This window comes from Lepidochelys kempii, chromosome 2 (genome assembly GCF_965140285.1).
Source record: "Lepidochelys kempii isolate rLepKem1 chromosome 2, rLepKem1.hap1, whole genome shotgun sequence".
Classification (NCBI taxonomy): Eukaryota; Metazoa; Chordata; order Testudines; family Cheloniidae; genus Lepidochelys; species Lepidochelys kempii.
This window is the reverse complement of record NC_136381.1, coordinates 272,587,149-272,610,992: the sequence shown is the minus strand read 5'-3', so window position 1 is coordinate 272,610,992 and position 23,844 is coordinate 272,587,149. Positions and strand designations below refer to the sequence as shown.

Here is a 23,844-nt window from a genome sequence, read left to right as displayed (position 1 = left end):
ATAAATATGTAAATAGAATTGTCTCTATTAAAACAAAGCAACAAATATAGGCACTGATGCAGGAAAACACTAAAGCACAAGGGCCCACAATAGTGGTACCCTTAACTCACTCAACAATATTGTTAATCTATCCAGCTATACTCTTAGCCCAGCAGAAGAGCCTGTCCTATCTCGGGGCCTCTCCTTCTGCCCCACCACCCCCATTGACATCATACAGTTCTGCAGCGACCTAGAATCCTACTTTCACCGTCTCTGACTCAAGGAATATTTCCACCACACTGCTGAACAGCACACTAACCGACAGAAACCTTCCTACCAATGCTACAAAAAGGATTCTGCGTGGACTCCTCCTGAAGGTCGAAACAACAGACTGGACTTCTACATAGAATGCTTTCACCGATGAGCACGGGCTGAAATTGTGGAAAAGCAGCATCACTTTCCCTATAACCTCAGCTGTGCAGAACACAACGCCATCCACAGCCTCAGAAGCAACTCTGGCATTATAATCAAAAAGGCTGATAAAGGAGGTGCTGTAGTCATCATGAATAGGTCGAAATATGAACGAGAGGCTGCTAGGCAACTCTCTGACACCACATTCTACAGGCCATTACTCTCTGATCCCACTGAAGGTTACTAAAAGAAACTACACCATCTACTCAAGAAACTCTCTGAAGAAGCACAGGAACAAATCTACACAGACACACCCCTAGAGACCCGACCAGGGGTATTCTATCTGCTACCCAAGATCCATAAGCCTGGGAATCCTGGACGCCCCACCATCTCGGGCATTGGCACCCTGACAGCAGGATTGTCTGGCTATGTAGACTCCCTCCTCAGGCCCTATGCTACCAGCACTCCCAGCTATCTTCGAGACACCACTGACTTCCTGAGGAAACTACAATCCATTGGTGATGTTCCTGAAAACAGCATCCTGGCCACCATGGATGGAGAAGCTCTCTACACCAACTTTCCACACAAAGATGGACTACAAGCTGTCAGGAACAGTATCCCCAATAATGTCACGGCAAACCTGGTGGCTGAACTTTGTGACTTTGTCCTCACCCACAACTATTTCACATTTGGGGACAATTTATACCTTCAAGTCAGCGGCACTGCTATGGGTACCCACATAGCCCCACAGTATGCCAACATTTTTATGGCTGACTCAGAACAACGCTTCCTCAGCTCTCGTCCCCTAGCACCCCTACTCAACTTGTGCTGCATTGATGACATCTTCATCATATGGACCCAGGGGAAGGAGGCCCTTGAGGAATTCCACCAGGATTTCAACAATTTCCACCCCACCATCAACGTCAGCCTGGACCAGTCCACACAAGAGTGCCCACTTCCTGGTCACTACAGTGCTAATAAGCGATGGTCACATAAACAGCACCCTATACTGGAAACCTACTGACCACTATACTTACCTACATGCCTCCAGCTTTCATCCAGACCACATCACACAATCCATTGTCTACAGCCAAGCTCTAAGATACAATCGCATTTGCTCCAATCCCTCAGACAGAGACAAACACCTACAGGATCTCTATCAAGCATTCTTAAAACTACAGTACTCACGCAATCACAGACATGAAGGTCGCTATCTTAAAACAAACAAGCTTCAAATCCAGACTCCAGCGAGAAACTGCTGAATTGGAATTCATTTGCAAATTGGATACTATTAATTTAGGCTTAAATAGAGACTGGGAGTGGCTAAGTCATTATGCAAGGTAGCCTATTTCCCCTTGTTTTTTCCTACCCCCCCCACGATGTTCTGGTTTAACTTGGATTTAAACTTGGAGAGTGGTCAGTTTGGATGAGCTATTACCAGCAGGAGAGTGAGTTTGTGTGTGTATGGGGGTGGGGGGTGTGTGAGAAAACCTGGATTTGTGCTGGAAATGGCCCACCTTGATTATCATGCACATTGTAGGGAGAGTGGTCACTTTGGATGAGCTATTACCAGCAGGATAGTGAGTTTGTGTGTGTGGTTTTTGGGAGGGGGGTGAGGGGGTGAGAGAACCTGGATTTGTGCAGGAAATGCCCCAACTTGATTATCATGCACATTGTGTAAAGAGTTGTCACTTTGGATGGGCTATCACCAGCAGGAGAGTGAATTTGTGTGGGGGGGTGGAAGGTGAGAAAACCTGGATTTGTGCTGGAAATGGCCCAACCTGATGATCACTTTAGATAAGCTATTACCAGCAGGACAGTGGGGTGGGAGGAGGTATTGTTTCATATTCTCTGTGTGTATATAAAGTCTGCTGCAGTTTCCACGGTATGCATCCGATGAAGTGAGCTGTAGCTCACGAAAGCTCATGCTCAAATAAATTGGTTAGTCTCTAAGGTGCCACAAGTACTCCTTTTCTTTTTGCGAATACAGACTAACACGGCTGTTACTCTGAAAAAAGTACCCACCTGGTGAAGTGAAGAAACAGATTGACAGAGCCAGAAGGGTACCCAAAAGTCACCTACTACAGGACAGGCCCAACAAGGAAAATAACAGAACACCACTGGCCATCACATACAGCCCCCATCTAAAACCTCTCCAGCACATCATCAAGGATTTACAACCTATCCTGAAGGATGATCCCTCACTCTCACAGACCTTTGGAGACAGGCTAGTCCTCACTTACAGACAGCCCCCCAACCTGAAGCAAATACTCACCAGCAACTACACACCACACAACAAAAAAACTAACTCAGGAACCAATCCCTGCAACAAACCCTGTTGCCAACTCTGTCCGCATATCTATTCAAGGGACATCATCATAGGACCTAACCACATCAGCCACACCATCAGGGGCTCATTCATCTGCACATCTACCAATGTGATATACAGGGGTGAAAATAAGTCCAGTGACTTACCGGTATGCTGGGGCCAGCTCTGGCCCCCAGAAGGGGCGGTGCCTAGGGCGGAAGGGATGGTGCCGAGGGGGTCAGAGCCAACCCCAGCCCACCCTGTAAGGTAAGTGCCCCCCACCGGGTGGTAGCAGCAGCAGCCCGGGGGCTATTTAAAGAGCCTGCTGCTCCCCTGCTTCTATTGCTCCAGTCCTTTATATAGCCCCCGGAGCCCTGGAGTAGTGGCAGAACTGCTGGGAGCCCCAGGCCCTTTAAATTGCCCCCTGGGGAAGCCGGGCTGCCCCAGTACAGCTGTTGCACTAGTTTCAGTCTGATGGTTTCCTGGGAGAGAGGGAAAAAACTTCATGCCATCCTGCTTGTTGATGTAGACTATGGTGGTCATGTTTTCGGTCATTATTTGGATTGTCTATTCCTTGATTTATTGGAGAATGGACTTGAATGCTTTGAACATAGCTCTGAGCTCCAGAAGATTGATGTGCATTTTTGTTTTCATTGCAGTCCATAGGTCTTGTACACCAAGGTCTTCCATGCACATTTCCCAACCCAAAAGCGAAGCATCTATTAAGAAGGTCCTGGGGTGGAAGGAGACCCCTCTGCAGGTATTTGCGAGGTCCTTCCATAATTTCAGGTATGACATGAGTAGAGGGAACACAGAGAGGCATGTCTAGATGACATCTGGTGAGTTTGTAAACCTATCTCAATCAACCTCGCATGCAATTGAGGTGAATTTGTCACAAAGGCACAGGAGGCCACATGACAAAGAGTGGTGAGACACATCCTTACACATCTGCATCTGGGTTTGATTCTAACTGTAGAACTGGTGCCAGCACATTCTTGAAGCTGTCCTGGGAGAGGTAGGGCATGGATCTTGTGAAGTCCAGGATCACATTGAGAAATCTGATTCACTGGACTGGGGGAGAAATAGGGGGGTGCCAAGTTCACTTTCTCCACAATTGACTTTCATACCCAGGCTCTGGAACAGAGCGTGAAGCACACAGACTGAGGACTGATGAAAATATCTTCCCTGCACCAGCCAGTCACGCAAGTATGGCTTGTAGCCTATAAAGCTAGCCTGCTTGCTTGCATATATATATTTTGTTATGAGTTTAATCATTTAAGTTTATTATTTGTTATTATAATAGGTTTACCAATTTGTATTAGAGTATTTTAGCTGTAATGGAAGGAACCTACAGGTAACATTCTGTATGTTAAGCTAAGGCAAGTTAACATACATCTGTTCGAGACCTTTACCCTAGACAGGTGCTGATGAGCTAAAGCATACAGTATATATGTTTGTGACCTTTCACATAGATAAGTAGGCAAGTTAAAGTAAGTTGGTAGGTAAGGCCACCCAAGTTCCTGTCCTGTTTCAGACTTAACAGGTACACCACAAAAAACATGGAAATAACTGATTATAACAGAAATAACAGAGGTGAAGATGAGCTAGTGGTCTCTAATAGTTATGAATATGTCATTAATATGCACGAACATACCAGCCTATAGATTAAGTGTACTCTAACATTTTTGTGGGTGAGAAGGCTAAGTTTGGACATGGAAGGAGGGCACTTAGGGCTCAGGCAACCCTATAATAGGGGCAACCCACCATGTTAGGGAGATTCATAGAATCATAGAATATTAGCGTTGGAAGAGACCTCAGGAGGTCATCTAGTCCAATCCCCTGCTCAAAGCAGGACCAATCCCCAACTAAATCATCGCAGCCAGGGCTTTGTCAAGCCGGGCCTTGAAAACCTCTAAGGATGGAGATTCCACCACCTCCTTAATTAACCCATTTCAGTGCTTCATCACCCTCCTAGTGAACTAGTGTTTCCTAATATCCAACCTAGACCTCCCGCACTGCAATTTGAGACCATTGCGTCTTGTTCTGTCATCTGCCAACACTGAGAACAGCCTAGCTCCATACCCTTTGGAACCCCCCTTCAGGTAGTTGAAGGCTGCTATCAAATCCCCACTCACTCTTCTCTTCTGCAGACTAAATAACCCCAGCTCCCTGAGCCTCTCCTCGTAAATCATGTGCCCCAGCCCCCTAATTCATTTTCGTTGCCCTCCGCTGGACTATCTCCAATTTGTCCACATCCCTTCTCCAGTGGGAGGGACCAAAACTGGATGCAATACTCCAGGTGTGGCCACACCAGTGCCAAATAGAGGGGAATAATCACTTCCCTTGATCTGCTGGTAATGCTCCTACTAATACAGCCCAATATGCGGCTAGCCTTCTTGGCAACAAGGGCACTCTGCTGACTCATATCCAGCTTCTCATCAACCTGTAATCCCCAGTCCAGTTGTGGTGTGGAACATGGTGGAGTACTGACAAAGGGTAACATAAGTTCCGCCGATGGTGTGAGAGGCAATAAATGGCCCAGAGGGCACAGGACCAGATGCACTGAGCCTGAGGGTCTTGGCGGGATTGATGGTGCCAGGAGCAAAGTAGAGGGTCCCGGTGCCAGAACAGATGGGGCCAATGGTGCGAGGTGGCATTTGGAGCGATGCTCTGTCTGCGTTCTCTTTGGGGACAGTGCTGAAGTTGAGGCTGGACCATCAGCTGTAGTGCATGACTTCTCGCCCGACCGATCCCGATCTGGGGAAGAAACACTGCCCTTTGAGGTGGTTCCTGTCAGGGAGCCACCTTTGTGCCCGTGCTTCTTGTGCACGTGGTGGGGCTTTGGTGTGTATGGTGATGTCGCACTAGAAGGACTCAGTGAGGTGCTCACCATCAGTGTTGGGCGTCGCTCTGGTAGTTCCATTGGAGCTGTGCATGTGGGCGCAGTGCCTCCTCCATTAAGAAATTGCAGAGGCAAAGCTCACAAGTTGCTCGGGTCCGTGGTGGAAAGGAGCAGCAAATGGAGCAGCGGGAAACTATGTAGGCTTCACCCAGACACTACAAGTAGTGGGTATATTCGTCGCTCACTGAGAAGGAGCAAGGGCACAAGACACAGTTTTAAAAACTGGCTTGAAAGGGCACAGTCCCCGGGCTGGGAAGGATAGAGAAGTCGCCAATGAACAACCTAACTAACTAGAAAAATGACCTTGAGCGGATCACTGCAGACTACGTGGCTCTAGGAAGAAGGATAAAGAAGTTTGAGGGGCAAGTGGTGTTCTCGTCCATCCTCCCCGTGGAAGGAAAAGGCCTGGGTAGAGACCGTCAAATCGTGGAAGTCAATGAATGGCTATGCAGGTGGTGTCGGAGAGAAGGCTTTGGATTCTTTGACCATGGGATGGTGTTCCAAGAAGGAGGAGTGCTAGGCAGAGACGGGCTCCACCTAACGAAGAGAGGGAAGAGCATCTTCGCAAGCAGGCTGGCTAACCTAGTGAGGAGGGCGTTAAACTAGGTTCACCGGGGGAAGGAGACCAAAGCCCTGAGGTAAGTGGGGACGTGGGATACCGGGAGGAAGCACGAGCAGGAGAGTGCGAGAGGGGAGGGCTCCTGCCTCATACTAAGAAAGCAGGACAAACAGCAAGTTATCTCAAGTGCCTATACACAAATGCAAGAAGCCTGGGAAACAATCAGGGAGAACTGGAAGTCCTGGCACAGTCAAGGAATTATGATGTGATTGGAATAACAGAGACTTGGTGGGATAACTCACATGACTGGAGTACTGTCATGGATGGATCTAAACTGTTCAGGAAGGACAGGCAGGGCAGAAAAGGTGGGGGAGTTGCATTGTATGTAAGAGAGCAGTATGACTGCTCAGAGCTCCGGTATGAAACTGCAGAAAAACCTGAGAGTCTCTGGATTAAGTTTAGAAGTGCGAGCAACAAGGGTGATGTCGTGGTGGGAGTCTGCTATAGACCACCGGACCAGGGGGATGAGGTGGACGAGGCTTTCGTCCAGCAACTAACGGAAGTTACTAGATCGATGGTTGTCATGGGAGACTTCAATCACCCGGATATCTGCTGGGAGAGCAATACAGCGGTGCACAGACAATCCAGAAAGTTTTTGGAAAGGGTAGGGGAAAATTTCCTGGTGCAAGTGCTGGAGGAACCAACTAGGGGAAGAGCTCTTCTTGACCTGCTGCTCACAAACTGGGAAGAATTAGTAGGGGAAGCAAGAGTGGATGGGAACCTGGGAGGCAGTGACCATGAAATGGTCGAGTTCAGGATCCTGACACAAGGAAGAAAAGAGAGCAGCAGAATACGGACCCTGGACTTCAGAAAAGCAGACTGACTCCCTCAGGGAACTGATGGGCAGGATCCCCTGGGAGATTAACATGAGGGGGAAAGGAGTCCAGGAGAGCTGGCTGTATTTTAAAGAATCCTTCTTGAGGTTACAGGGACAAATCATCTGGATATATAGAAAGAATAGTAAATATGGCAGGCGACCAGCTTCGCTTAACAGTGGAATCCTTGCGGATCTTAAACACAAAAAAGCTTACAAGAACTGGCAGATTGGACAAATGAGCACGGAAGAATATAAAAATATTGCTCGGGCATGCAGGAGTTAAATCATAGAATCATAGAATATCAGGGTTGGAAGGGACCTCAGGAGGTCATCTAGTCCAACCCCCTGCTCAAAGCAGGACCAATCCCCAATTAAATCATCCCAGCCACGGCTTTGTCAAGCCTGACCTTAAAAACTTTTAAGGAAGGAGATTCTACCACCTGCCTAGGTAACGCATTCCAGTGTTTCACCACCCTCCGAGTGAAAAAGTTTTTCCTAATATCCAACCTAAACCTCCCCCACTGCAACTTGAGACCATTACTCCTTGTCTTGTCATCTTCTACCACTGAGCATAGTCTAGAACCATCCTCTTTGGAACCACCTCTCAGGTAGTTGAAAGCAGCTATCAAATCCCCCCTCATTCTTCACTTCCGCAGACTAAACAATCCCAGTTCCCTCAGCCTCTCCTCATAAGTCATGTGTTCGAGGCCTCTAATAATTTTTGTTGCCCAAAATTTTGTTGCCCAGATTCTCGTCCACTGTCACCCCTAGGTCCTTTTCTGCAGAACTGCTGCCTAGCCATTCGGTCCCTAGTCTGTAGCGGTGCATTGGATTCTTCCGTCCTAAGTGCAGGACCCTGCATTTATTCTTGTTGAACCTCATCAGATTTCTTTTGGCCCAATCCTCCAATTTGTCTAGGTCCCTCTGTATCCTATCCCTACCTGCCACCGTATCTACCACTCCTCCTAGTTTAGTATCATCCGCAAATTTGCTGAGAGTGCAATCCACACCATCCTCCAGATCATTTATGAAGATATTGAACAAAACCGGCCCCAGGACCAACCCTTGGGGCACTCCACTTGATACCGGCTGCCATCCAGACATGGAGCCATTGATCACTACCCATTGAGCCCGACAATCTAGCCAACTGTCTACCCACCTTATAGTGCATTCATCCAGCCCATACTTCTTTAACTTGCTGACAAGAATACTGTGGGAGACCATGTCAAAAGCTTTCCTAAAGTCAAGAAACAATACATCCACTGCTTTCCCCTCATCCATACAGCCAGTTATCTCATCATAGAAGGCAATTAGATTAGTCAGGCATGACTTGCCCTTGGTGAATCCATGCTGACTGTTCCTGATCACTTTCCTCTCCTCTAAGTGCTTCAGAATTGATTCCTTGAGGACCTGCTCCATGATTCTTCCAGGGACTGAGGTGAGGCTGACTGGTCGGTAGTTCCCCAGATCCTCCTTCTTCCCTTTTTTAAAAATGGGCACTACATTAGCCTTTTTCCAGTTGTCCGGGACCTTCCCCGATCGCCATGAGTTTTCAAAGATAATGGCCAATGGCTCTGCAATCACATCCGCCAACTCCTTTAGCACTCTCGGATGCAGCACACCCGGCCCATGGACTTGTGCACGTCCAGCTTTTCTAAATAGTCCCGAACCACTTCTTTCTCCACAGAGGGCAGGCCACCTACTCCCCATGCTGTGTTGCCCAAATCAGGAAGGCCAAATCACACCTGGAGTTGCAGCTAGCAAGAGATGTTAAGAGTAACAAGAAGGGTTTCTTCAGGTATGTTAGCAACAAGAAGAAAGTCAAGGAAAGTGTGGACCCCTTACTGAATGAGGGAGGCATCCTTGTGACAGAGGATGTGGAAAAAGCTAATGTACTCAATACTTTTTTTGCCTGTGTCTTCACGAACAAGGTCAGCTCCCAGACTACTGCACTGGGCAGCACAGCATGGGGAGGAGGTGACCAGCCCTCTGTGAAGAAAGAAGTGGTTCGGGACTATTTAGAAAAGCTGGACGAGCACAAGTCCATGGGGCCAGATGCGCTGCATCCAAGAGTGCTAAAGGAGTTGGCGGATGTGATTGCAGAGCCATTGGCCATTATCTTTGAAAACTCATGGCGATCGGGGAAGGTCCCAGACGACTGGAAAAAGGCTAATGTAGTGCCCATTTTTAAAAAAGGGAAGAAGGAGGATCCGGGGAACTACCGACCAGTCAGCCTCACCTCAGTCCCTGGAAGAATCATGGAGCAGGTCCTCAAGGAATCAATTCTGAAGCACTTAGAGGAGAGGAAAGTGATCAGGAACAGTCAGCATGGATTCACCAAGGGCAAGTCATGCCTGACTAATCTAATTGCCTTCTATGATGAGATAACTGGCTGTATGGATGAGGGGAAAGCAGTGGAAGTGTTGTTCCTTGACTCTAGCAAAGCTTTTGACACAGTCTCCCACAGTATTCTTGCCAGCAAGTTAAAGAAGTATGGGCTGGATGAATGTACTAGAAGGTGGTGTGACAGGGTCAGGCCAGATGGCTACAGGAGAGTGATAGAAGGCAGATATATTAGCCCCAGGCTAAGTAGGTCCCTTTTCCCTGGGTAAGGTAACAGGGAAGGTTCCAGAACAATCAGGAACCTTCTGGAGACAATTAAGACTGACAGGCTGATTAGAACACCTGCAGCCAATCAAGAAGCTGCTAGAATCAACTAAGGCAGGCTAATCAGGGCACCTGGGTTTTAAAAGGTTTCAGAGTAACAGCTGTGTTAGTCTGTATTCGCAAAAAGAAAAGGAGTACTTGTGGCACCTTAGAGACTAACCAATTTATTTGAGCATGAGCTTTCGTGAGCTACAGCTCACTTCATCGGATGCATACCGTGGAAACTGCAGCAGACTTTATATACACACAGAGAATATGAAACAATACCTCCTCCCACCCCACTGTCCTGCTGGTAATAGCTTATCTAAAGTGATCATCAGGTTGGGCCATTTCCAGCATAAATCCAGATTTTCTCACCCTCCACCCCCCCACACAAACTCACTCTCCTGCTGGTGATAGCCCATCCAAAGTGACAACTCTTTACACAATGTGCATGATAATCAAGTTGGGGCATTTCCTGCACAAATCCAGGTTCTCTCACCCCCTCACTCCCCTCCCAAAAACCACACACACAAACTCACTATCCTGCTGGTAATAGCTCATCCAAAGTGACCACTCTCCCTACAATGTGCCTGATAATCAAGGTGGGCCATTTCCAGCACAAATCCAGGTTTTCTCACACACCCCCCCCACTCCCCCACCCCCATACACACACAAACTCACTCTCCTGCTGGTAATAGCTCATCCAAACTGACCACTCTCCAAGTTTAAATCCAAGTTAAACCAGAACATCTGGGGGGGGGGGGGTAGGAAAAAACAAGGGGAAATAGGCTACCTTGCATAATGACTTAGCCACTCCCAGTCTCTATTTAAGCCTAAATTAATAGTATCCAATTTGCAAATGAATTCCAATTCAGCAGTTTCTCGCTGGAGTCTGGATTTGAAGTTTTTTTGTTTTAAGATAGCGACCTTCATGTCTGTGATTGCGTGACCAGAGAGACTGAAGTGTTCTCCGACTGTTTTATTTGCCACACGCTCTCAAAGAAACTGCGGAATCACCTGATCAACATCCTCTACAGCAAACAGGGAAAGATTAAGAATGAGCTCTCAAAAATGGATACTCTCATAAAAAACCAACCTTCCACACAAACTTCCTCGTGGCTGGATTTTACTAAAACTAGACAAGCCATTTACAACACACACTTTGCTTCTCTACAAAAGAAAAAGGACACTAAACTTTCTGAACTACTACATGCTACAAGGGGCCTTAAGGGGCCTTACAAGAGGAAGGTCCTATGGTGAGGATAAAGAAGGTGTTGAGAGGAGGCCATGGGGAAGTAGCCCAGGGAGTTGTAGCTGTTGCACAACTGTTCCAGGAGGCACTCTAAATAGCTGCATACCACAGGGCCCTGGGCTGGAACCCGGAGTAGAGGGCGGACCGGGTTTCCCCCAAACCTCCCAAGTCCTGGTCAGACACAGGAGGAGCTGACCTGGACTGTGGGTTCATGAAAATGGCCAAACTGAGGGCTGCTGTGAAACTCCAAGGCAAGACCCACCAAGGTAGAGGAGGAACTTTGTCACAGTGGATAGAAAGCTGGCTAGATTGTCGGGCTCAACTGGTAGTGATCAATGGCTCCATGTCTAGTTGGCAGCTGATATCAAGTGGAGTGCCCCAAGGGTCGGTCCTCGGGCCGGTTTTGTTCAATATCTTCATTAATGATCTGGAGGATGGCGTGGATTGCACCCTCAGCAAGTTTGCAGATGACACTAAACTGGGAGGAGAGGTAGATACGCTGGAGGGTAGGGATACGATACAGAGGGCCCTAGACAAATTAGAGGATAGGGCCAAAAGAAATCTGATGAGGTTCAACAAGGACAAGTGCAGAGTCCTGCACTTAGGATGGAAGAATCCCATGCACCGCTACAGACTAGGGACCGAATGGCTAGGCAGGGGTTACAGTGGATGAGAAGCTGGATATGAGTCAACAGTGTGCCCTTGTTGCCAAGAAGGCCAATGGCATTTTGGGATGTATACGTAGGGGCATTGCCAGCAGATCGAGGGATGTGATCGTTCTCCTCTATTAGACATTGGTGAGACCTCATCTGGAGTACCTTGTCCAGTTTTGGGCCCCACACTACAAGAAGGATGTGAAAAAATTGTAAAGAGTCTAGCGGAGGGCAACAAAAATGATTAGGGGACTGGAACACATGAGTTATGAGGAGAGGCTAAGAGAACTGAGATTGTTTAGTCTGCGGAAGAGAAGAATGAGCGGGGATTTGATAGCTACTTTCAACTACCTGAAAGGGGGTTCCAAAAAGGATGGATCTAGACTGTTCTCAGTGGTAGCTGATGACAGAACGAGGAGTAATGGTCTCAAGTTGCAGTGGGGGAGGTTTAGGTTGGATATTAGGAAAAACTTTTTCACTCGGAGAGTGGTGAAACACTGGAATGAGTTACCTAGGGAGCTGGTGGAATCTCCTTCCTTAGAAGTTTTTAAGGTCAGGCTTGACAAAGCCCTGGCTGGGATGATTTAGTTGGCGATTGGTCCTGCTTTGAGCAGGGGGTTGGACTAGATGACCTCCTGATGTCCCTTCCAACCCTGATATTCTATGGTTCTATGATTCTATGATTTCAATTATATTTGCCTCCAGTAAATAACTAATTAACTAAAGCTAATAAGGGATCTCTGTGTGTTTCACCGATTTCATCTTCTTAATTAATTCTAAAGTAGCTGCCTGAAAAAGAACCTACTTGTGCCATGTGCATGTTCCACCCTAATAAATAATTTTATAATTGGAATAATTGTTCAGGCTACAGAAGAGTGCAGGGAAGAGTGAGCTGAAAAGGCAGGGAGAGGAGCTCTGCAGTGGGAAGTATTGGGGTGGTTTCATCATGAACCAAAACCTCCACATCCATCAATCACAGATACACAGTCCCACTCACTGTAGCATCTGAGTGCTTTACAGTCTTCAGAGTCGTTATCCTCATAACACCCCTGGGAGGTACAGCAGTGCTGCTATCCCTGTTTTACAGACTGGAAACTCAGAGGCCAAATCTATTCTTGAAAGTTTCAGTAAAACTCTCCTATGTAAATGCAAAAAAGTTATTTTGCCGGTATAGCTTATATTGAGTCATTGGACAAAATAAGCTAAGCCAGCAAAAGCACTTTTATGCTAGTACAACTGTATCTACACTAGGACTTCTGATAGGACAAAAATGTCACAGAAAATCACAGACGTAACCAACATTGCTATGCTGGCAAAAGCTTGCAGTGTAGACCTGGCCTAAGTCATATAGTTTAAAACCCCTTTTTGGTTACTTTGTTACCGCCTATTTAACTGAAATGACTAATAAATATTTTGTGAAAGGACTTTGTTGTTAAACATTCAACACCCCAACTGTTACAATCATTCAGTGAAAGTGGAAGGTATACACATAGTTTTTCTACCAATTTAACTATTTTGGTTAGAGGTGTGATTTTACAGTGAAATAGCTAAATTGGTACAAACCCTAGTGTGGCACAGTTTTCCTGGCATAAAGGTGCTTATTACACTGGAATAGTTTATGAGAATTAGCACCTTTACACTGATTCAATTGCATTCACCCTTTCAAGTTGTACAGCTGTAACTAAACCAGTATAATGACAGGTTTCAGAGTAGCAGCCGTGCTAGTCTGTATTTGCAAAAAGAAAAGGAGTACTTGTGGCACCTTAGAGACTAACAAATTTATTTGAGCATAAGCTTTCATGAGCTACAGCTCACTTCATCGGATGCATTCAGTGGAAAATACAGTTGGGAGATTTATATACATAGAGAACATGAAAGAATGGGTGTTACCATACACAGTGTAAGGAGAGTGATCACTTAAGGTGAGCTATTACCAGCAGGAGAATGGGGGGGGGGGCAGGAAAAAATCTTTTGTAGTGATAATCAAGGTGGGCCATTTCCAACAGTTGACAAGAACATCTGAGGAACAGTGGGACACAAATCAGACGTCAAGAATTATAATATTCAAAAACCAGTTGGAGAACACTTCAATCTCTTTGGTCACTCGATTACAGACCTAAAAGTTGCAATTCTTCAACAAAAAAGCTTCAGAAACAGACTCCAACGAGAGACTGCTGAATTGGAATTAATTTGCAAACTGGATATAATTAACTTAGGCTTGAATAGAGACTGGGAGTGGATGGGTCATTACACAAAGTAAAACTATTTCCCCATGTTTATCCCCCCCCAACCCCGCACTGTTCCTCAGACATTCTTGTCAACTGCTGGAAATGGCACACCTTGATTATCACTACAAAAGGTCCCCTCCTCCCCTGCCCCCCGCTCTCCTGCTGGTAATAGCTCACCTTAAGTGATCACTCTCCTTACGGTGTGTATGGTTACACCCATTCTTTCATGTTCTCTATGTATATAAATTTCCCCACTGTATTTTCCACTGAATGCATCCGATGAAGTATGCTGTAGCTCACGAAAGCTTATGCTCAAATAAATTTGTTAGTCTCTAAGGTGCCACAAGAACTCCTTTTCTTTTTTTGAAGTAGGGACGTGATTACTGTATCCAGTTCTGGTATCCACATTTTAAAAAAGATGTTGTAAACTTGGAGAGGGTACAGAAAAGAGCCACAAAAATTATTTGAGGACTGGAAAAAAAAAAAGCTTTACATGAGAGATTTAAGGAGCTCAATTTGTTTATCTTATTAAAAAGAAAATCAAAAAGTGACTTGATTATCGTATATGAGTATCTTCATGGCAAGACAATACCAGGTAGTAAAGAGCTATTTAGTCTAGTGGAGAAAGCAGAATAAGAATGAATGGCTGGAAGTTAATGCCAGACAAAATCAAATTAGAAATAAGGCACAAATTTTTCATAAGGAGAGTGATTAACTATTGGCACAAACCAGCAAGGGAAGTGGTGGATTTTCTATCTCTTGATGTCTTTACATCAAGATTAGATGCCTTTCTAGAAGGTATTTTTCAGTTAAACACACATTATTGGGCTCAATATAAAGGTAACTGGGTGAAATTCTATGGCCCGTGTTAAATAGGATGTCAAACTAGATAATCTAATGGTGCCTTCTGACCTTAAAAATCTATTAATATCTACTCCCATAGAGCATGCTCTGTGACAATGTATCCAGCTCAGACTGCATTCTCAGAGTGTAGCATGTGATTCCATGCCCCTCGTACTGCGTATTCACATATACCATGCTCCACGATACTTTAAATCCTTCACTCTTGTGCCAGTACCTTGTTGTCCAGTGCTGTGATCTCCTGCTGATTGGCTGTTGAGAGGAGAAAGCTACTCATCTGTCCTTTTAAGGGATCTTCAACTTCCACGTCAATGTCATAACACGCCGTCTTTTTCTGGTCATTGGGGTCAACACTATGGAGAAGATAACAACAGAACCTTGAATTCCACTCTAAGTGTTAGGCCCACTTGGGTCCAAGTTTTTAGCAGAATCTGCTGAGACTTCTTCCAGACCTAACTAGCAAGGAATGGGAATAACAGAGCTTCTTCTGTGGCACTCACAAACGCTACAGGTCCCAACATCTCCTAGTAGGAGGCACTGTAGGTAGCAGGGCAGGATGGGAGCTCCCAGCTACTCCAGTCTCTTCCCAGGAGTGCTGGCTTTGGGGAAAGCTCGGTATTCCAGCAGGATGTGTTGCAGGGGATAGTGAAAGGTACCTTTTTAGAAAGAACAGATCGTCCGGTGTTTAGGGTTCTAGCCGAGGACTAGTGAGACACAGATTCAACTCCCTGCTCCACTACTCACATCTTCTTTGACTTTGGGCAAAACACTTAGTCTTTCTGTACTTCAACTTCCCATCTGTAACATGGGGATAACAACATTTCCTAAGGGAAGGGAGGGGGTTATGAGGATAAATTCATGAAAGTTCATGAGGTACTAAAGTAATGGCATCTGTGGAAGTATCCCACATAAAAATAATCTATCAGGGTCCTGGTTTGGCAGAAAATGGAGGACTGGTTTGGTTGGAGGCTCATACTTCCTTTGTTGTGGGAAACCCAGGCAGTGCTGGGCTGGCCGGCACACTTACCTGATAATGTGGTTTATAACTATGGGGTCTGGAGGCAGCAGCAGGTTAGTGAGTCTCTGAGGAATTTCAGAAAATTTTAGCCGTGGACAGTCGAAGATCTAAACAAGGTGAAAGGTTTGTTAATATCCCTGGGAAACAAAACTACCTTGCAATTGAACAGGAAGGTGAGAAATCAAGGGCTCAAAAGTCAGGTAATTCTGAAAGCTTATCTCTAGCTCTGCCCACCCCCGCCCGGGCATTCTTTATATTAACACTGCTTTCCTGATAAATTCCAAAGTCACTTACCAGTCTGGCTGGATGCTGATGGGGTGGGCAGCATCCCCGCTTTAGTCTAGCAGCCGTAGCAAACAGCTCATTATAATGTTAGAAGGCTAAGGTGTGACTAGATCAGTCTACAATTACCTACATATGGAACAAATATTTGATAATGGGCTGATTAATCAAGCAAAGATATAACAAGATCCAATAGCTGGAACTTGAAACTAGACAAATTAAGGCTGGAAATAAGGTGTACATTTTTAACAGTGGGGGTAATTAATCACTGGAACAATTTACCAAAGTTTGTGGTAGATTCTCCATCACTGGCAATTTTTTAATGAAAGATTAGATGTTTTTCTAAAAGACCCTGCATAGTTCAAACAGGAATTATTTAGGGTAAGTTCTATGGCCTGTGTTATGCAATGGGGTTCAAAAATAATTAGATTAGTTCATGGAGGAAAGGTCCATTAATGGCAATTAGTCAAGATGATCAGGGATGCAATTTCATGCTCTTGGTGCCCTAAACCTCTGACTGCCAGATGGTGCGACTGGACAACAAGGGATGGATCACTTGATAATTGCCCTGTTCTTTTCACTCTCTTTGAAACACATGGCATTGGCCACTGTCAGAAGACAGAATAGTGGCCTAGACAGACCATTGGTCTGACCCAGTATGGGCATTCTTATGTTCTTATTCTTATGTAGCAGGTCAGACTAAATGATCAGAGTGGTCCCTTCCGGCCTTAGAATCTATGTCAATATAGTTCAGGGATTCCCAAACTTAGTTCGCGGCTTGTTCAGGGTAAGCCCCTGGTGGGCCGTGAGATGCTTTATTTACCTGAGCGTCCGCAGGTATGGCTGCTCCAGCTCCCAGTGAATCATAAAATCATAGAATATCAGGGTTGGAAGGGACCTCAGGAGGTCATCTAGTCCAACTCCCTGCTCAAAGCAGGACCGATCCCTAATTAAATCATCCCAGCCAGGGCTTTGTCAAGCCTGACCTTAAAAACTTCTAAGGAAGGAGATTCTACCACCTCCCTAGGTAATGCATTCCAGTGTTTCACCACCCTCCGAGTGAAAAAGTTTTTCCTACTATCCAACCTAAATCTCCCCCACTGCAACTTGAGACCATTACTCCTTGTTCTGTCATCTGCTACCACTGAGAACAGTCTAGATCCATCCTCTTTGGAACCCCCTTTCAGGTAGTTGAAAGCAGCTGTCAAATCCCCACTCATTCTTCTCTTCCGTAAACTAAACATCCCCAGTTCCCTCAGCCTCTCCTCATAACTCATGTTATCAGTGGCCGCAGTTCGCCATTCCCAGCCAATGGGAGCTGTGGGAAGCAGCAGGAAGTGGTGGCCCAGCCTGCACCACTTCCTGCAGCTCCCATTGGCCGGGAACAGTGAACCGCAGCCACTGGGAGGTGCAAGCGGCCATACCTGTGGACGCTCAGGTAAACAAAGTGTCTCGCGGCCCGCCAAGGGCTTACCCTGAACAAGCCATGAACCAAGTTTGGGAACCCCTGATATAGTCCATATAGTGAAATCCAGTCGATATAGAGTACTTGGACTTTCAGAAAGCCTTTGACATGGCCTTCACCAAAGCCTTTGATTATTGGGTCAGACCAATGGTCCATCTAAACCAGTATCCTAACTTTGGACAGTGCTTCAGAGGGAATGGACAGAACAGGACTGTGACACATGACAGAAAGGGTTAAGCATCTTGCAGGATAAATTACTCAAATTCAACCCTTAAAGGCATATGGGGAAATAATGTTTGTGTTTTTGTGCATTTACATATATATTGGTAGTGGCCAAGAATGTAATCAAATAGCCCCTGTCTATTCTGTATTCTGTTAATTCAGAGATTGAAAGGACATCTTAACATTTAAATGAATTGTAAACATAGGATATCACTGTATTCATCTCTCTTTGAAATGTACAGCACATTATCTATGAATGGTGGAAAAATAGGCAATTGCCTTATGTTAATCTGTGTGGATAATTACCGGCGATGCTTAGGAAATGGATCCACTTCAAAGTTCCCATGAGTGCCTATTCCGAGTTGCACAAGAAGGCCTGAAACTGTATAAAGATGTTTGGGTCCCAATCTCAGATCTGCTTGAGGCTTCACACAGTGGAAGCCTAAGCCATAAGGACTGAGATCCCAGTCCTGACTGGACTGCCCTGGATATAAACATTGGACTATAACCTATGAACTATTTCGAAAAGAACTCTTTGCATCTATAAAACTCATCATCTCTGCCATGAATCTGAATCTTAAGATTGTACTCAAGTCTGTATGTATACTGATCTTTTAACCATACTCTCTTTTCTTTTTAAATACATTTTAGTTTCTTTAATAAGAATTGGCTGTAAGCACGTATTTGGGTAAGATCTGGAAAAGTGATTAACCTGGGAGGTAATGAGTCCGATCCTTTAGGATTGGTAGAACTTTTTTATATGATGAATAAGATTTTCAGTAATCCTTATCATATTTGACTTGGGTATCTTGGGGAGGCCTGAGGCTGGGTTACTTTAAGGCAACTGTGTTGCTGGCTTCTGGGTAGCCAGTAAGGTATTGTAGAAGCTGTTTTGTGCTGGCTTGGTAAATCTAAGTATTGGAATATCCACCCGCTTTGGGGATTGTCTGACCCATTCTTTGCAGTTCACCCTAATTGAGTGACCACAGTTGGCTCCCCTGGGACTCCGGTCACAAGGACAATTTCAAGTGATCCATTTCCTGTCATCCAGTCCCAGCTTCTGGCAGTTGGAGATTTAGGGACACCAAGAGCACGGGGTTGCGTCCCTGACCATCTTGGCTAATAGCCATTGACGGACCTACTCTTTATGAACTTATCTAATTCTTTTTCCTAACCCAGTTATATTTTTGGCCTTCACAACATCCCCTGGCAATGAGTTCCATGGGTTGACTGTGTATTGTGCACCTTTTGTCTGTTTTAAATCTGCTGCCTATTAATTTCATCAGGTGATCCCTAGCTCTTGTGTTAGATGAAAGGGTAAATAATACTTTCCTATTCACTTTCTCCATACCGTTTATGACTGTAAAAACCTCTGTCATATCCCTCCCTTAGTTGTCTCTTTTCTAAGATGAACAGTCTTAATCTTTTTAATCTCTCCTCATATGGAAGCTGTTCCATACCCCTAATCATTTTTGTTGTTTCTCAGCACCTTTTCCAATTATAATATATCATTCTGGAGTTGAGGTATCCAGAACCACACACAGTATTCAACTTGTGGGTGTACCATGGATTTATATAGAGGCATTATGATATTTTCTGTTTTATTATCTCTCTCTTTCCTAATGGCTCCTAACATTTAGTTAGCTCTTTTGACTGCTGCTTCACATTGTTTTCAGAAACTATTGATGCTGCTGCCAAGATCTCTTTCTTGAGTGGTAACAGCTAATTTAGACCCCACCATTTTGTATATACAGCTGAGATTATTGTTTCCAATCTGTATCACTTTGCATTTATCTACATTGAATTTAATCTGCCATAGTTCACAGCTCCCTGAATTCTGCCTTCTTCCTCCTCAGAAAGTGGAACCATAAGGGCCCCTATATTCAGCTGCTGCCCAACATGCCCATGGAGGGGGGTATATTAACATTTCCATCCATTATTATATATTATAATAACCAGAAACAGCAAGAGGTTTAAGAACTTTAAAAAACAGACAAAGGCCATTTAAGAACAGAAAACAATAGAGGATCTTTAAAAAGTAATGAATATGGTTTGGAATATTCCACTTATGCATGTTGCCACCTTGCAAACTACCTGATTAAATCACTGGATTCCATCACATCCTCTCTTCTATCATTTTTCACAATCACTTATTCAATCTTGTTTTTAACTACCTTGTGTGCCCTTTGGAGCATGGACCATTTCTCCCATACACTAAAAGCTTCTAGAAGTTGTAATAATCAGTGGCTATTCAGCAAACTGAACTTTTACATTAAGGGCTTTGAAGAACTTTCTTCCTTCATAACAACCCCACCCACTAAAAGTATCTTCCCCTGGATTGTTAATCTGGTCTGTAGCCTTGGGATCCGCTCAGACTCTGCATGGAACCTAGATACCCAAATAGCCACCCAAATAACTGTGGCAAAAAACATCAGCTTCCATCTGCAGCAGGCCAGATGATTTGTCTCATTCTATCACATTGTGATCCACCCTTTCGTAACTTCTCCGCTTAACTACTGCAATTCTCTATGTCCAGGAATGAAGCCCTATGGTTTTAGGAAGTTTCAACTAATCAGAATGCAGCAGCCCAGATGCTTAGTGACATTCTCAGCAGCACAGAGCACCCCCAACAGCACTTTTCTCTGCACTGAGTCCAATTCCAGGTGTCTACCTTGATATTCAAAGCTGTACATGGGACTGGCCCTGGCTCCCTGAGACACCCCTCTTTCATCATGACCCCACATTCACACCACTGCTTTCAACAAGACTCATGACTGTAAGAGACAGAACCATCCCAGGAACCACACCAAAACTATGGAACTCACTGCCATATGAAATAAGAATGGCCGCCAATCCCACCTCTTCATTCACGATGCTTTCCTGCAATAACACCTTCCTCAAACCAACACTACTGTGTTACCATAGTTCAGAACAAACCTTAAATCCCCTTGTTGCTAGCAAGAAAAGGAGGGAGGGAGACTGAGATAGATCAACGTTGTTATTCTTACTCTCACTTACATACTAAGATGATGGGTGCCAATACAAGAACCTGGATAGATTAAGGGCACTGATGGGTTAAGCTTTTTTCCTTAACAATGTCGCTACACTGAACATGCTACTACTGCTCTCTTAAACAATGCCTCAGAAAGCCAGATAAAAAACATTACCTTGCAGGCAACCAGCTCCCAAATGTGCAGGCTCATGGGTTTGCATCTCATTTACACTAAGGCCACTGAATACTGCTCTGGCAATATAAAGGGGTCTTGGAGGGGGCAAAAAAGTAAACCTACAAGTGAATATAATTATTCACTTAAAGGTCCCTTTATATCTTAAGAGTGGTGTAAAGAGGTCAAAGTTTAAATGCTAATTATGTCCTCAGATCTTTAAAAATAAAGAACCAAGTTAAGAAATTTATCTTTAGCCTTAGATCAAAGTAAGAGGTAAAATTTTCAAAAGTGACCTAGGTACTTAGGAAGAAGTCCCACTGAGTTTCAATGGGATTCAGGCTTCAAGTACTCAAGTCACTTTTAAAAATGAGACTTAAGAGCTATTGGAAATTTTACCCATTATCTCTCAAAAAGGGTAAGTTCAAAGTGTCTAAACATTTAAGGTTTTGGGTTACAGAAATATTAAATTTCTGATTGGGATATAGTGGGACAAAGACAAATGTGCCTTTCATGTTCAAATAATTTTAAATAATAGCTGAAATAATTTTGTTCAAACTTTCAAAAAATAAAAAGTCCTCTTTGGGTTGAGTCACTTCAACTGGAAAAAGAATGATGAGCAACTCAAAATGGAGAGTTAGAAAGGAAGCTAAGAATAAAGCTTTAATTACCTTGTGCCCATTAAAATATTCATAATTTATTTCTCCCATAACTGAAAGATGAAATGATCTTTCCCTGAGGTGCTTACAAACTAAGTTAGACGTGATGTACATAGATAGAAACAAGGAGGGCAGGGGAATTGGAGTTAACACCCATAAGACAACATTACTCAGTCCTGGTCTACACTGGGGGCGGGGGGGAATTGATCTAAGTTATGCAACGTAGCTGAAGTTGACGTACTGAGATCGACTTACCGTGGCGTCTTCACCACGGTGAGTCAACTGCTGCTGCTCCCCCCTCGACTCTGCCTGCGCCTCTCACGGCACTGGAGTACAAGGAGTCGACGGGAGAGCGCTCGGGGGGTCGATTTATCGCATCTAGACTAGACGCAATAAATCGATCCTCGCTGGATCAATCGCTGTCCGCCAATCCAGTGGGCAGTGAAGACATTCCCTGAACAAGAGTACTGCATGGTGTGACGGAGAGAAAAGGGTGAGGATTCTTTTTAATGCATGGCTTGGTTGGTTAATTTCACATGGGTGTCATAGCAGAAATGGGTCTTGAGGAGATAACTGTTCAAATCATTACATAGAGATCACAAGTGAAATCTTACAAGTTACTGCAAATCTAGGAGAAAATTGCCCTTCAAGAGACATATGGCATGTCCTTCCACTTCTGCCAGACTGGAGGAGTCTGTGTATAACCAACCGGAAGAAGTGCTGTGTAGATCGAACACTTGTCCCTTTCATCAACAGAAGTTGGACCAATAAAAAGCATTACCTCACTCACTTTGTCCCTATAATCAACCATTCAGAATTAGTAGGTTATATTGTAAGACTGGTATAAAATGGTAATTAGAAAAGCTTTGATTCATGAGTCAGAGCTGTACAAAGCAATTAATACAGAATACAGAAAAGCATGAAAAATTCCTTCCAGCACTGCAAAGTAGAAGGAAGAACTACGTGGGTATGTGACTCTGGGGGCTTTGTCTACACTGCAAAATAAAGGTATGCGAAGAGTGTTTGTCTCATTGGTGGTAGTGCCTGCTGACAGCCATGTGGAACTGAAGAAATTCAGAGAATTATAAAAGGAAACTTTTTTTCAGTACCTCCTGCCCATTCAAGAAACAGCCAGGTGCTAGTCCCAAACTTTTAAGAGATCTTGCTATCAATAGGGAGTTACCTGCTGGAAGTATTTGTCACAGTTGATGTATTCCTTATCATGGGAGTCTTGCAGTTTGTTTGTTTTGATGTACTGCCAGAGGGCCTGGATAATTGCTGATCGGGTCTGAGTGTGTATTCCCAACAAACGGGCCAGTCGTGGGTCCAATTTAAACTGTGGAGGCTACAGCAGAGAGAGAGACAGAAACAGACAGACAGAAAGATGCACAGGGTTGAGGTGAGTTTTGTTTTTAATTTTTTAGTGAATTTGTTCCTTATAAAAGGTGGCAGACTCAAGTAATCAAGGCAGCAAAAGTGCAAGCTGCCCAAGAAGTGTGCCTCAACCCTGCCCTGGAAGAACAATATTTAAGGGTGAAAGGAAAGTTCAGTCCCTGTGGAACTCTTGGCCGATGTGTTGAGCTTACCAACAAGGGGACCAATCAGTACCAATTTTGATCATGGCTTTTGTAATGTGGGGACAAGAAACTGGACTGAGAACCACCAATATTAATTCATATAAGCAGGCCACTAAATAGACATCAGAGGGTAACAACTTTTCATCACTATTGATCCAGTCCAAATTTGAATCAGGGATCTACGATCTAGAAAGTCCCATTAGCAGTCATCTAAGATATCCAGCCTCCTAGCTAAAATGAGTTATAAATAGACCAGGGCAAACAACTGATTTTTTGATTCAGCGAGCAAACCAAAAAAAATTAGAATATTTGGCTCATTTTCAAAAATTTTCAGAATTTGTCAGCAAATTGAAAGTGTGTGTCTGTCCATCCCTTATAAACTTTAGTCTAGTGTTAGGGCATTTGTATAGGATCTGGGAGATCCACATTTGAATCCCCACTCTGAAACAGGAACTTGAATTCAACTCTCTCTGCCTTCTAGGTGAGCATCCCAACAACCAGACTAGAAGTTATTCTGTTCTCACCTCATGCCTGCTGATGCTTATACACTTTATATAAATACTTAGATATTCTTTAGGGCAGAGACTTGAACTCAGCTCTCCTCCCTCCCAGGTGAGTGATCCAGCCACCAGGCTATAGGCTATGCATAAATACTTAAATATTCATTGGGTCGAAAAGAAAGAAAGAAAGAAAGAAAGAAAGAAAGAAAGAAAGAAAGAAAGAAAGAAAGAAAGAAAGAAAGAAAGAAAGAAAGAAAGAAAAGGAATGACTCTATGAC

At 44.5% G+C, this 23,844-nt stretch overlaps 1 protein-coding gene across 18 annotated transcripts in view; it reads right to left on the bottom strand.

Moving 5' to 3' along the window:
• SMARCD3 (SWI/SNF related BAF chromatin remodeling complex subunit D3) overlaps positions 1 to 23,844 on the bottom strand; it is a 225,019-nt gene that overhangs the window by 13,754 nt on the left and 187,421 nt on the right. For all 18 annotated transcript variants that reach the window (XM_078851894.1, XM_078851895.1, XM_078851892.1 and 15 more), the window contains 3 exons: positions 22,673 to 22,834; positions 15,707 to 15,804; positions 14,897 to 15,032 (listed from right to left, as the gene is read on the bottom strand). In XM_078851894.1, coding sequence (XP_078708020.1) covers positions 14,897 to 15,032; positions 15,707 to 15,804; positions 22,673 to 22,834 — 396 coding nt within the window. The remainder of the gene's footprint in view (positions 1 to 14,896; positions 15,033 to 15,706; positions 15,805 to 22,672; positions 22,835 to 23,844) is intronic.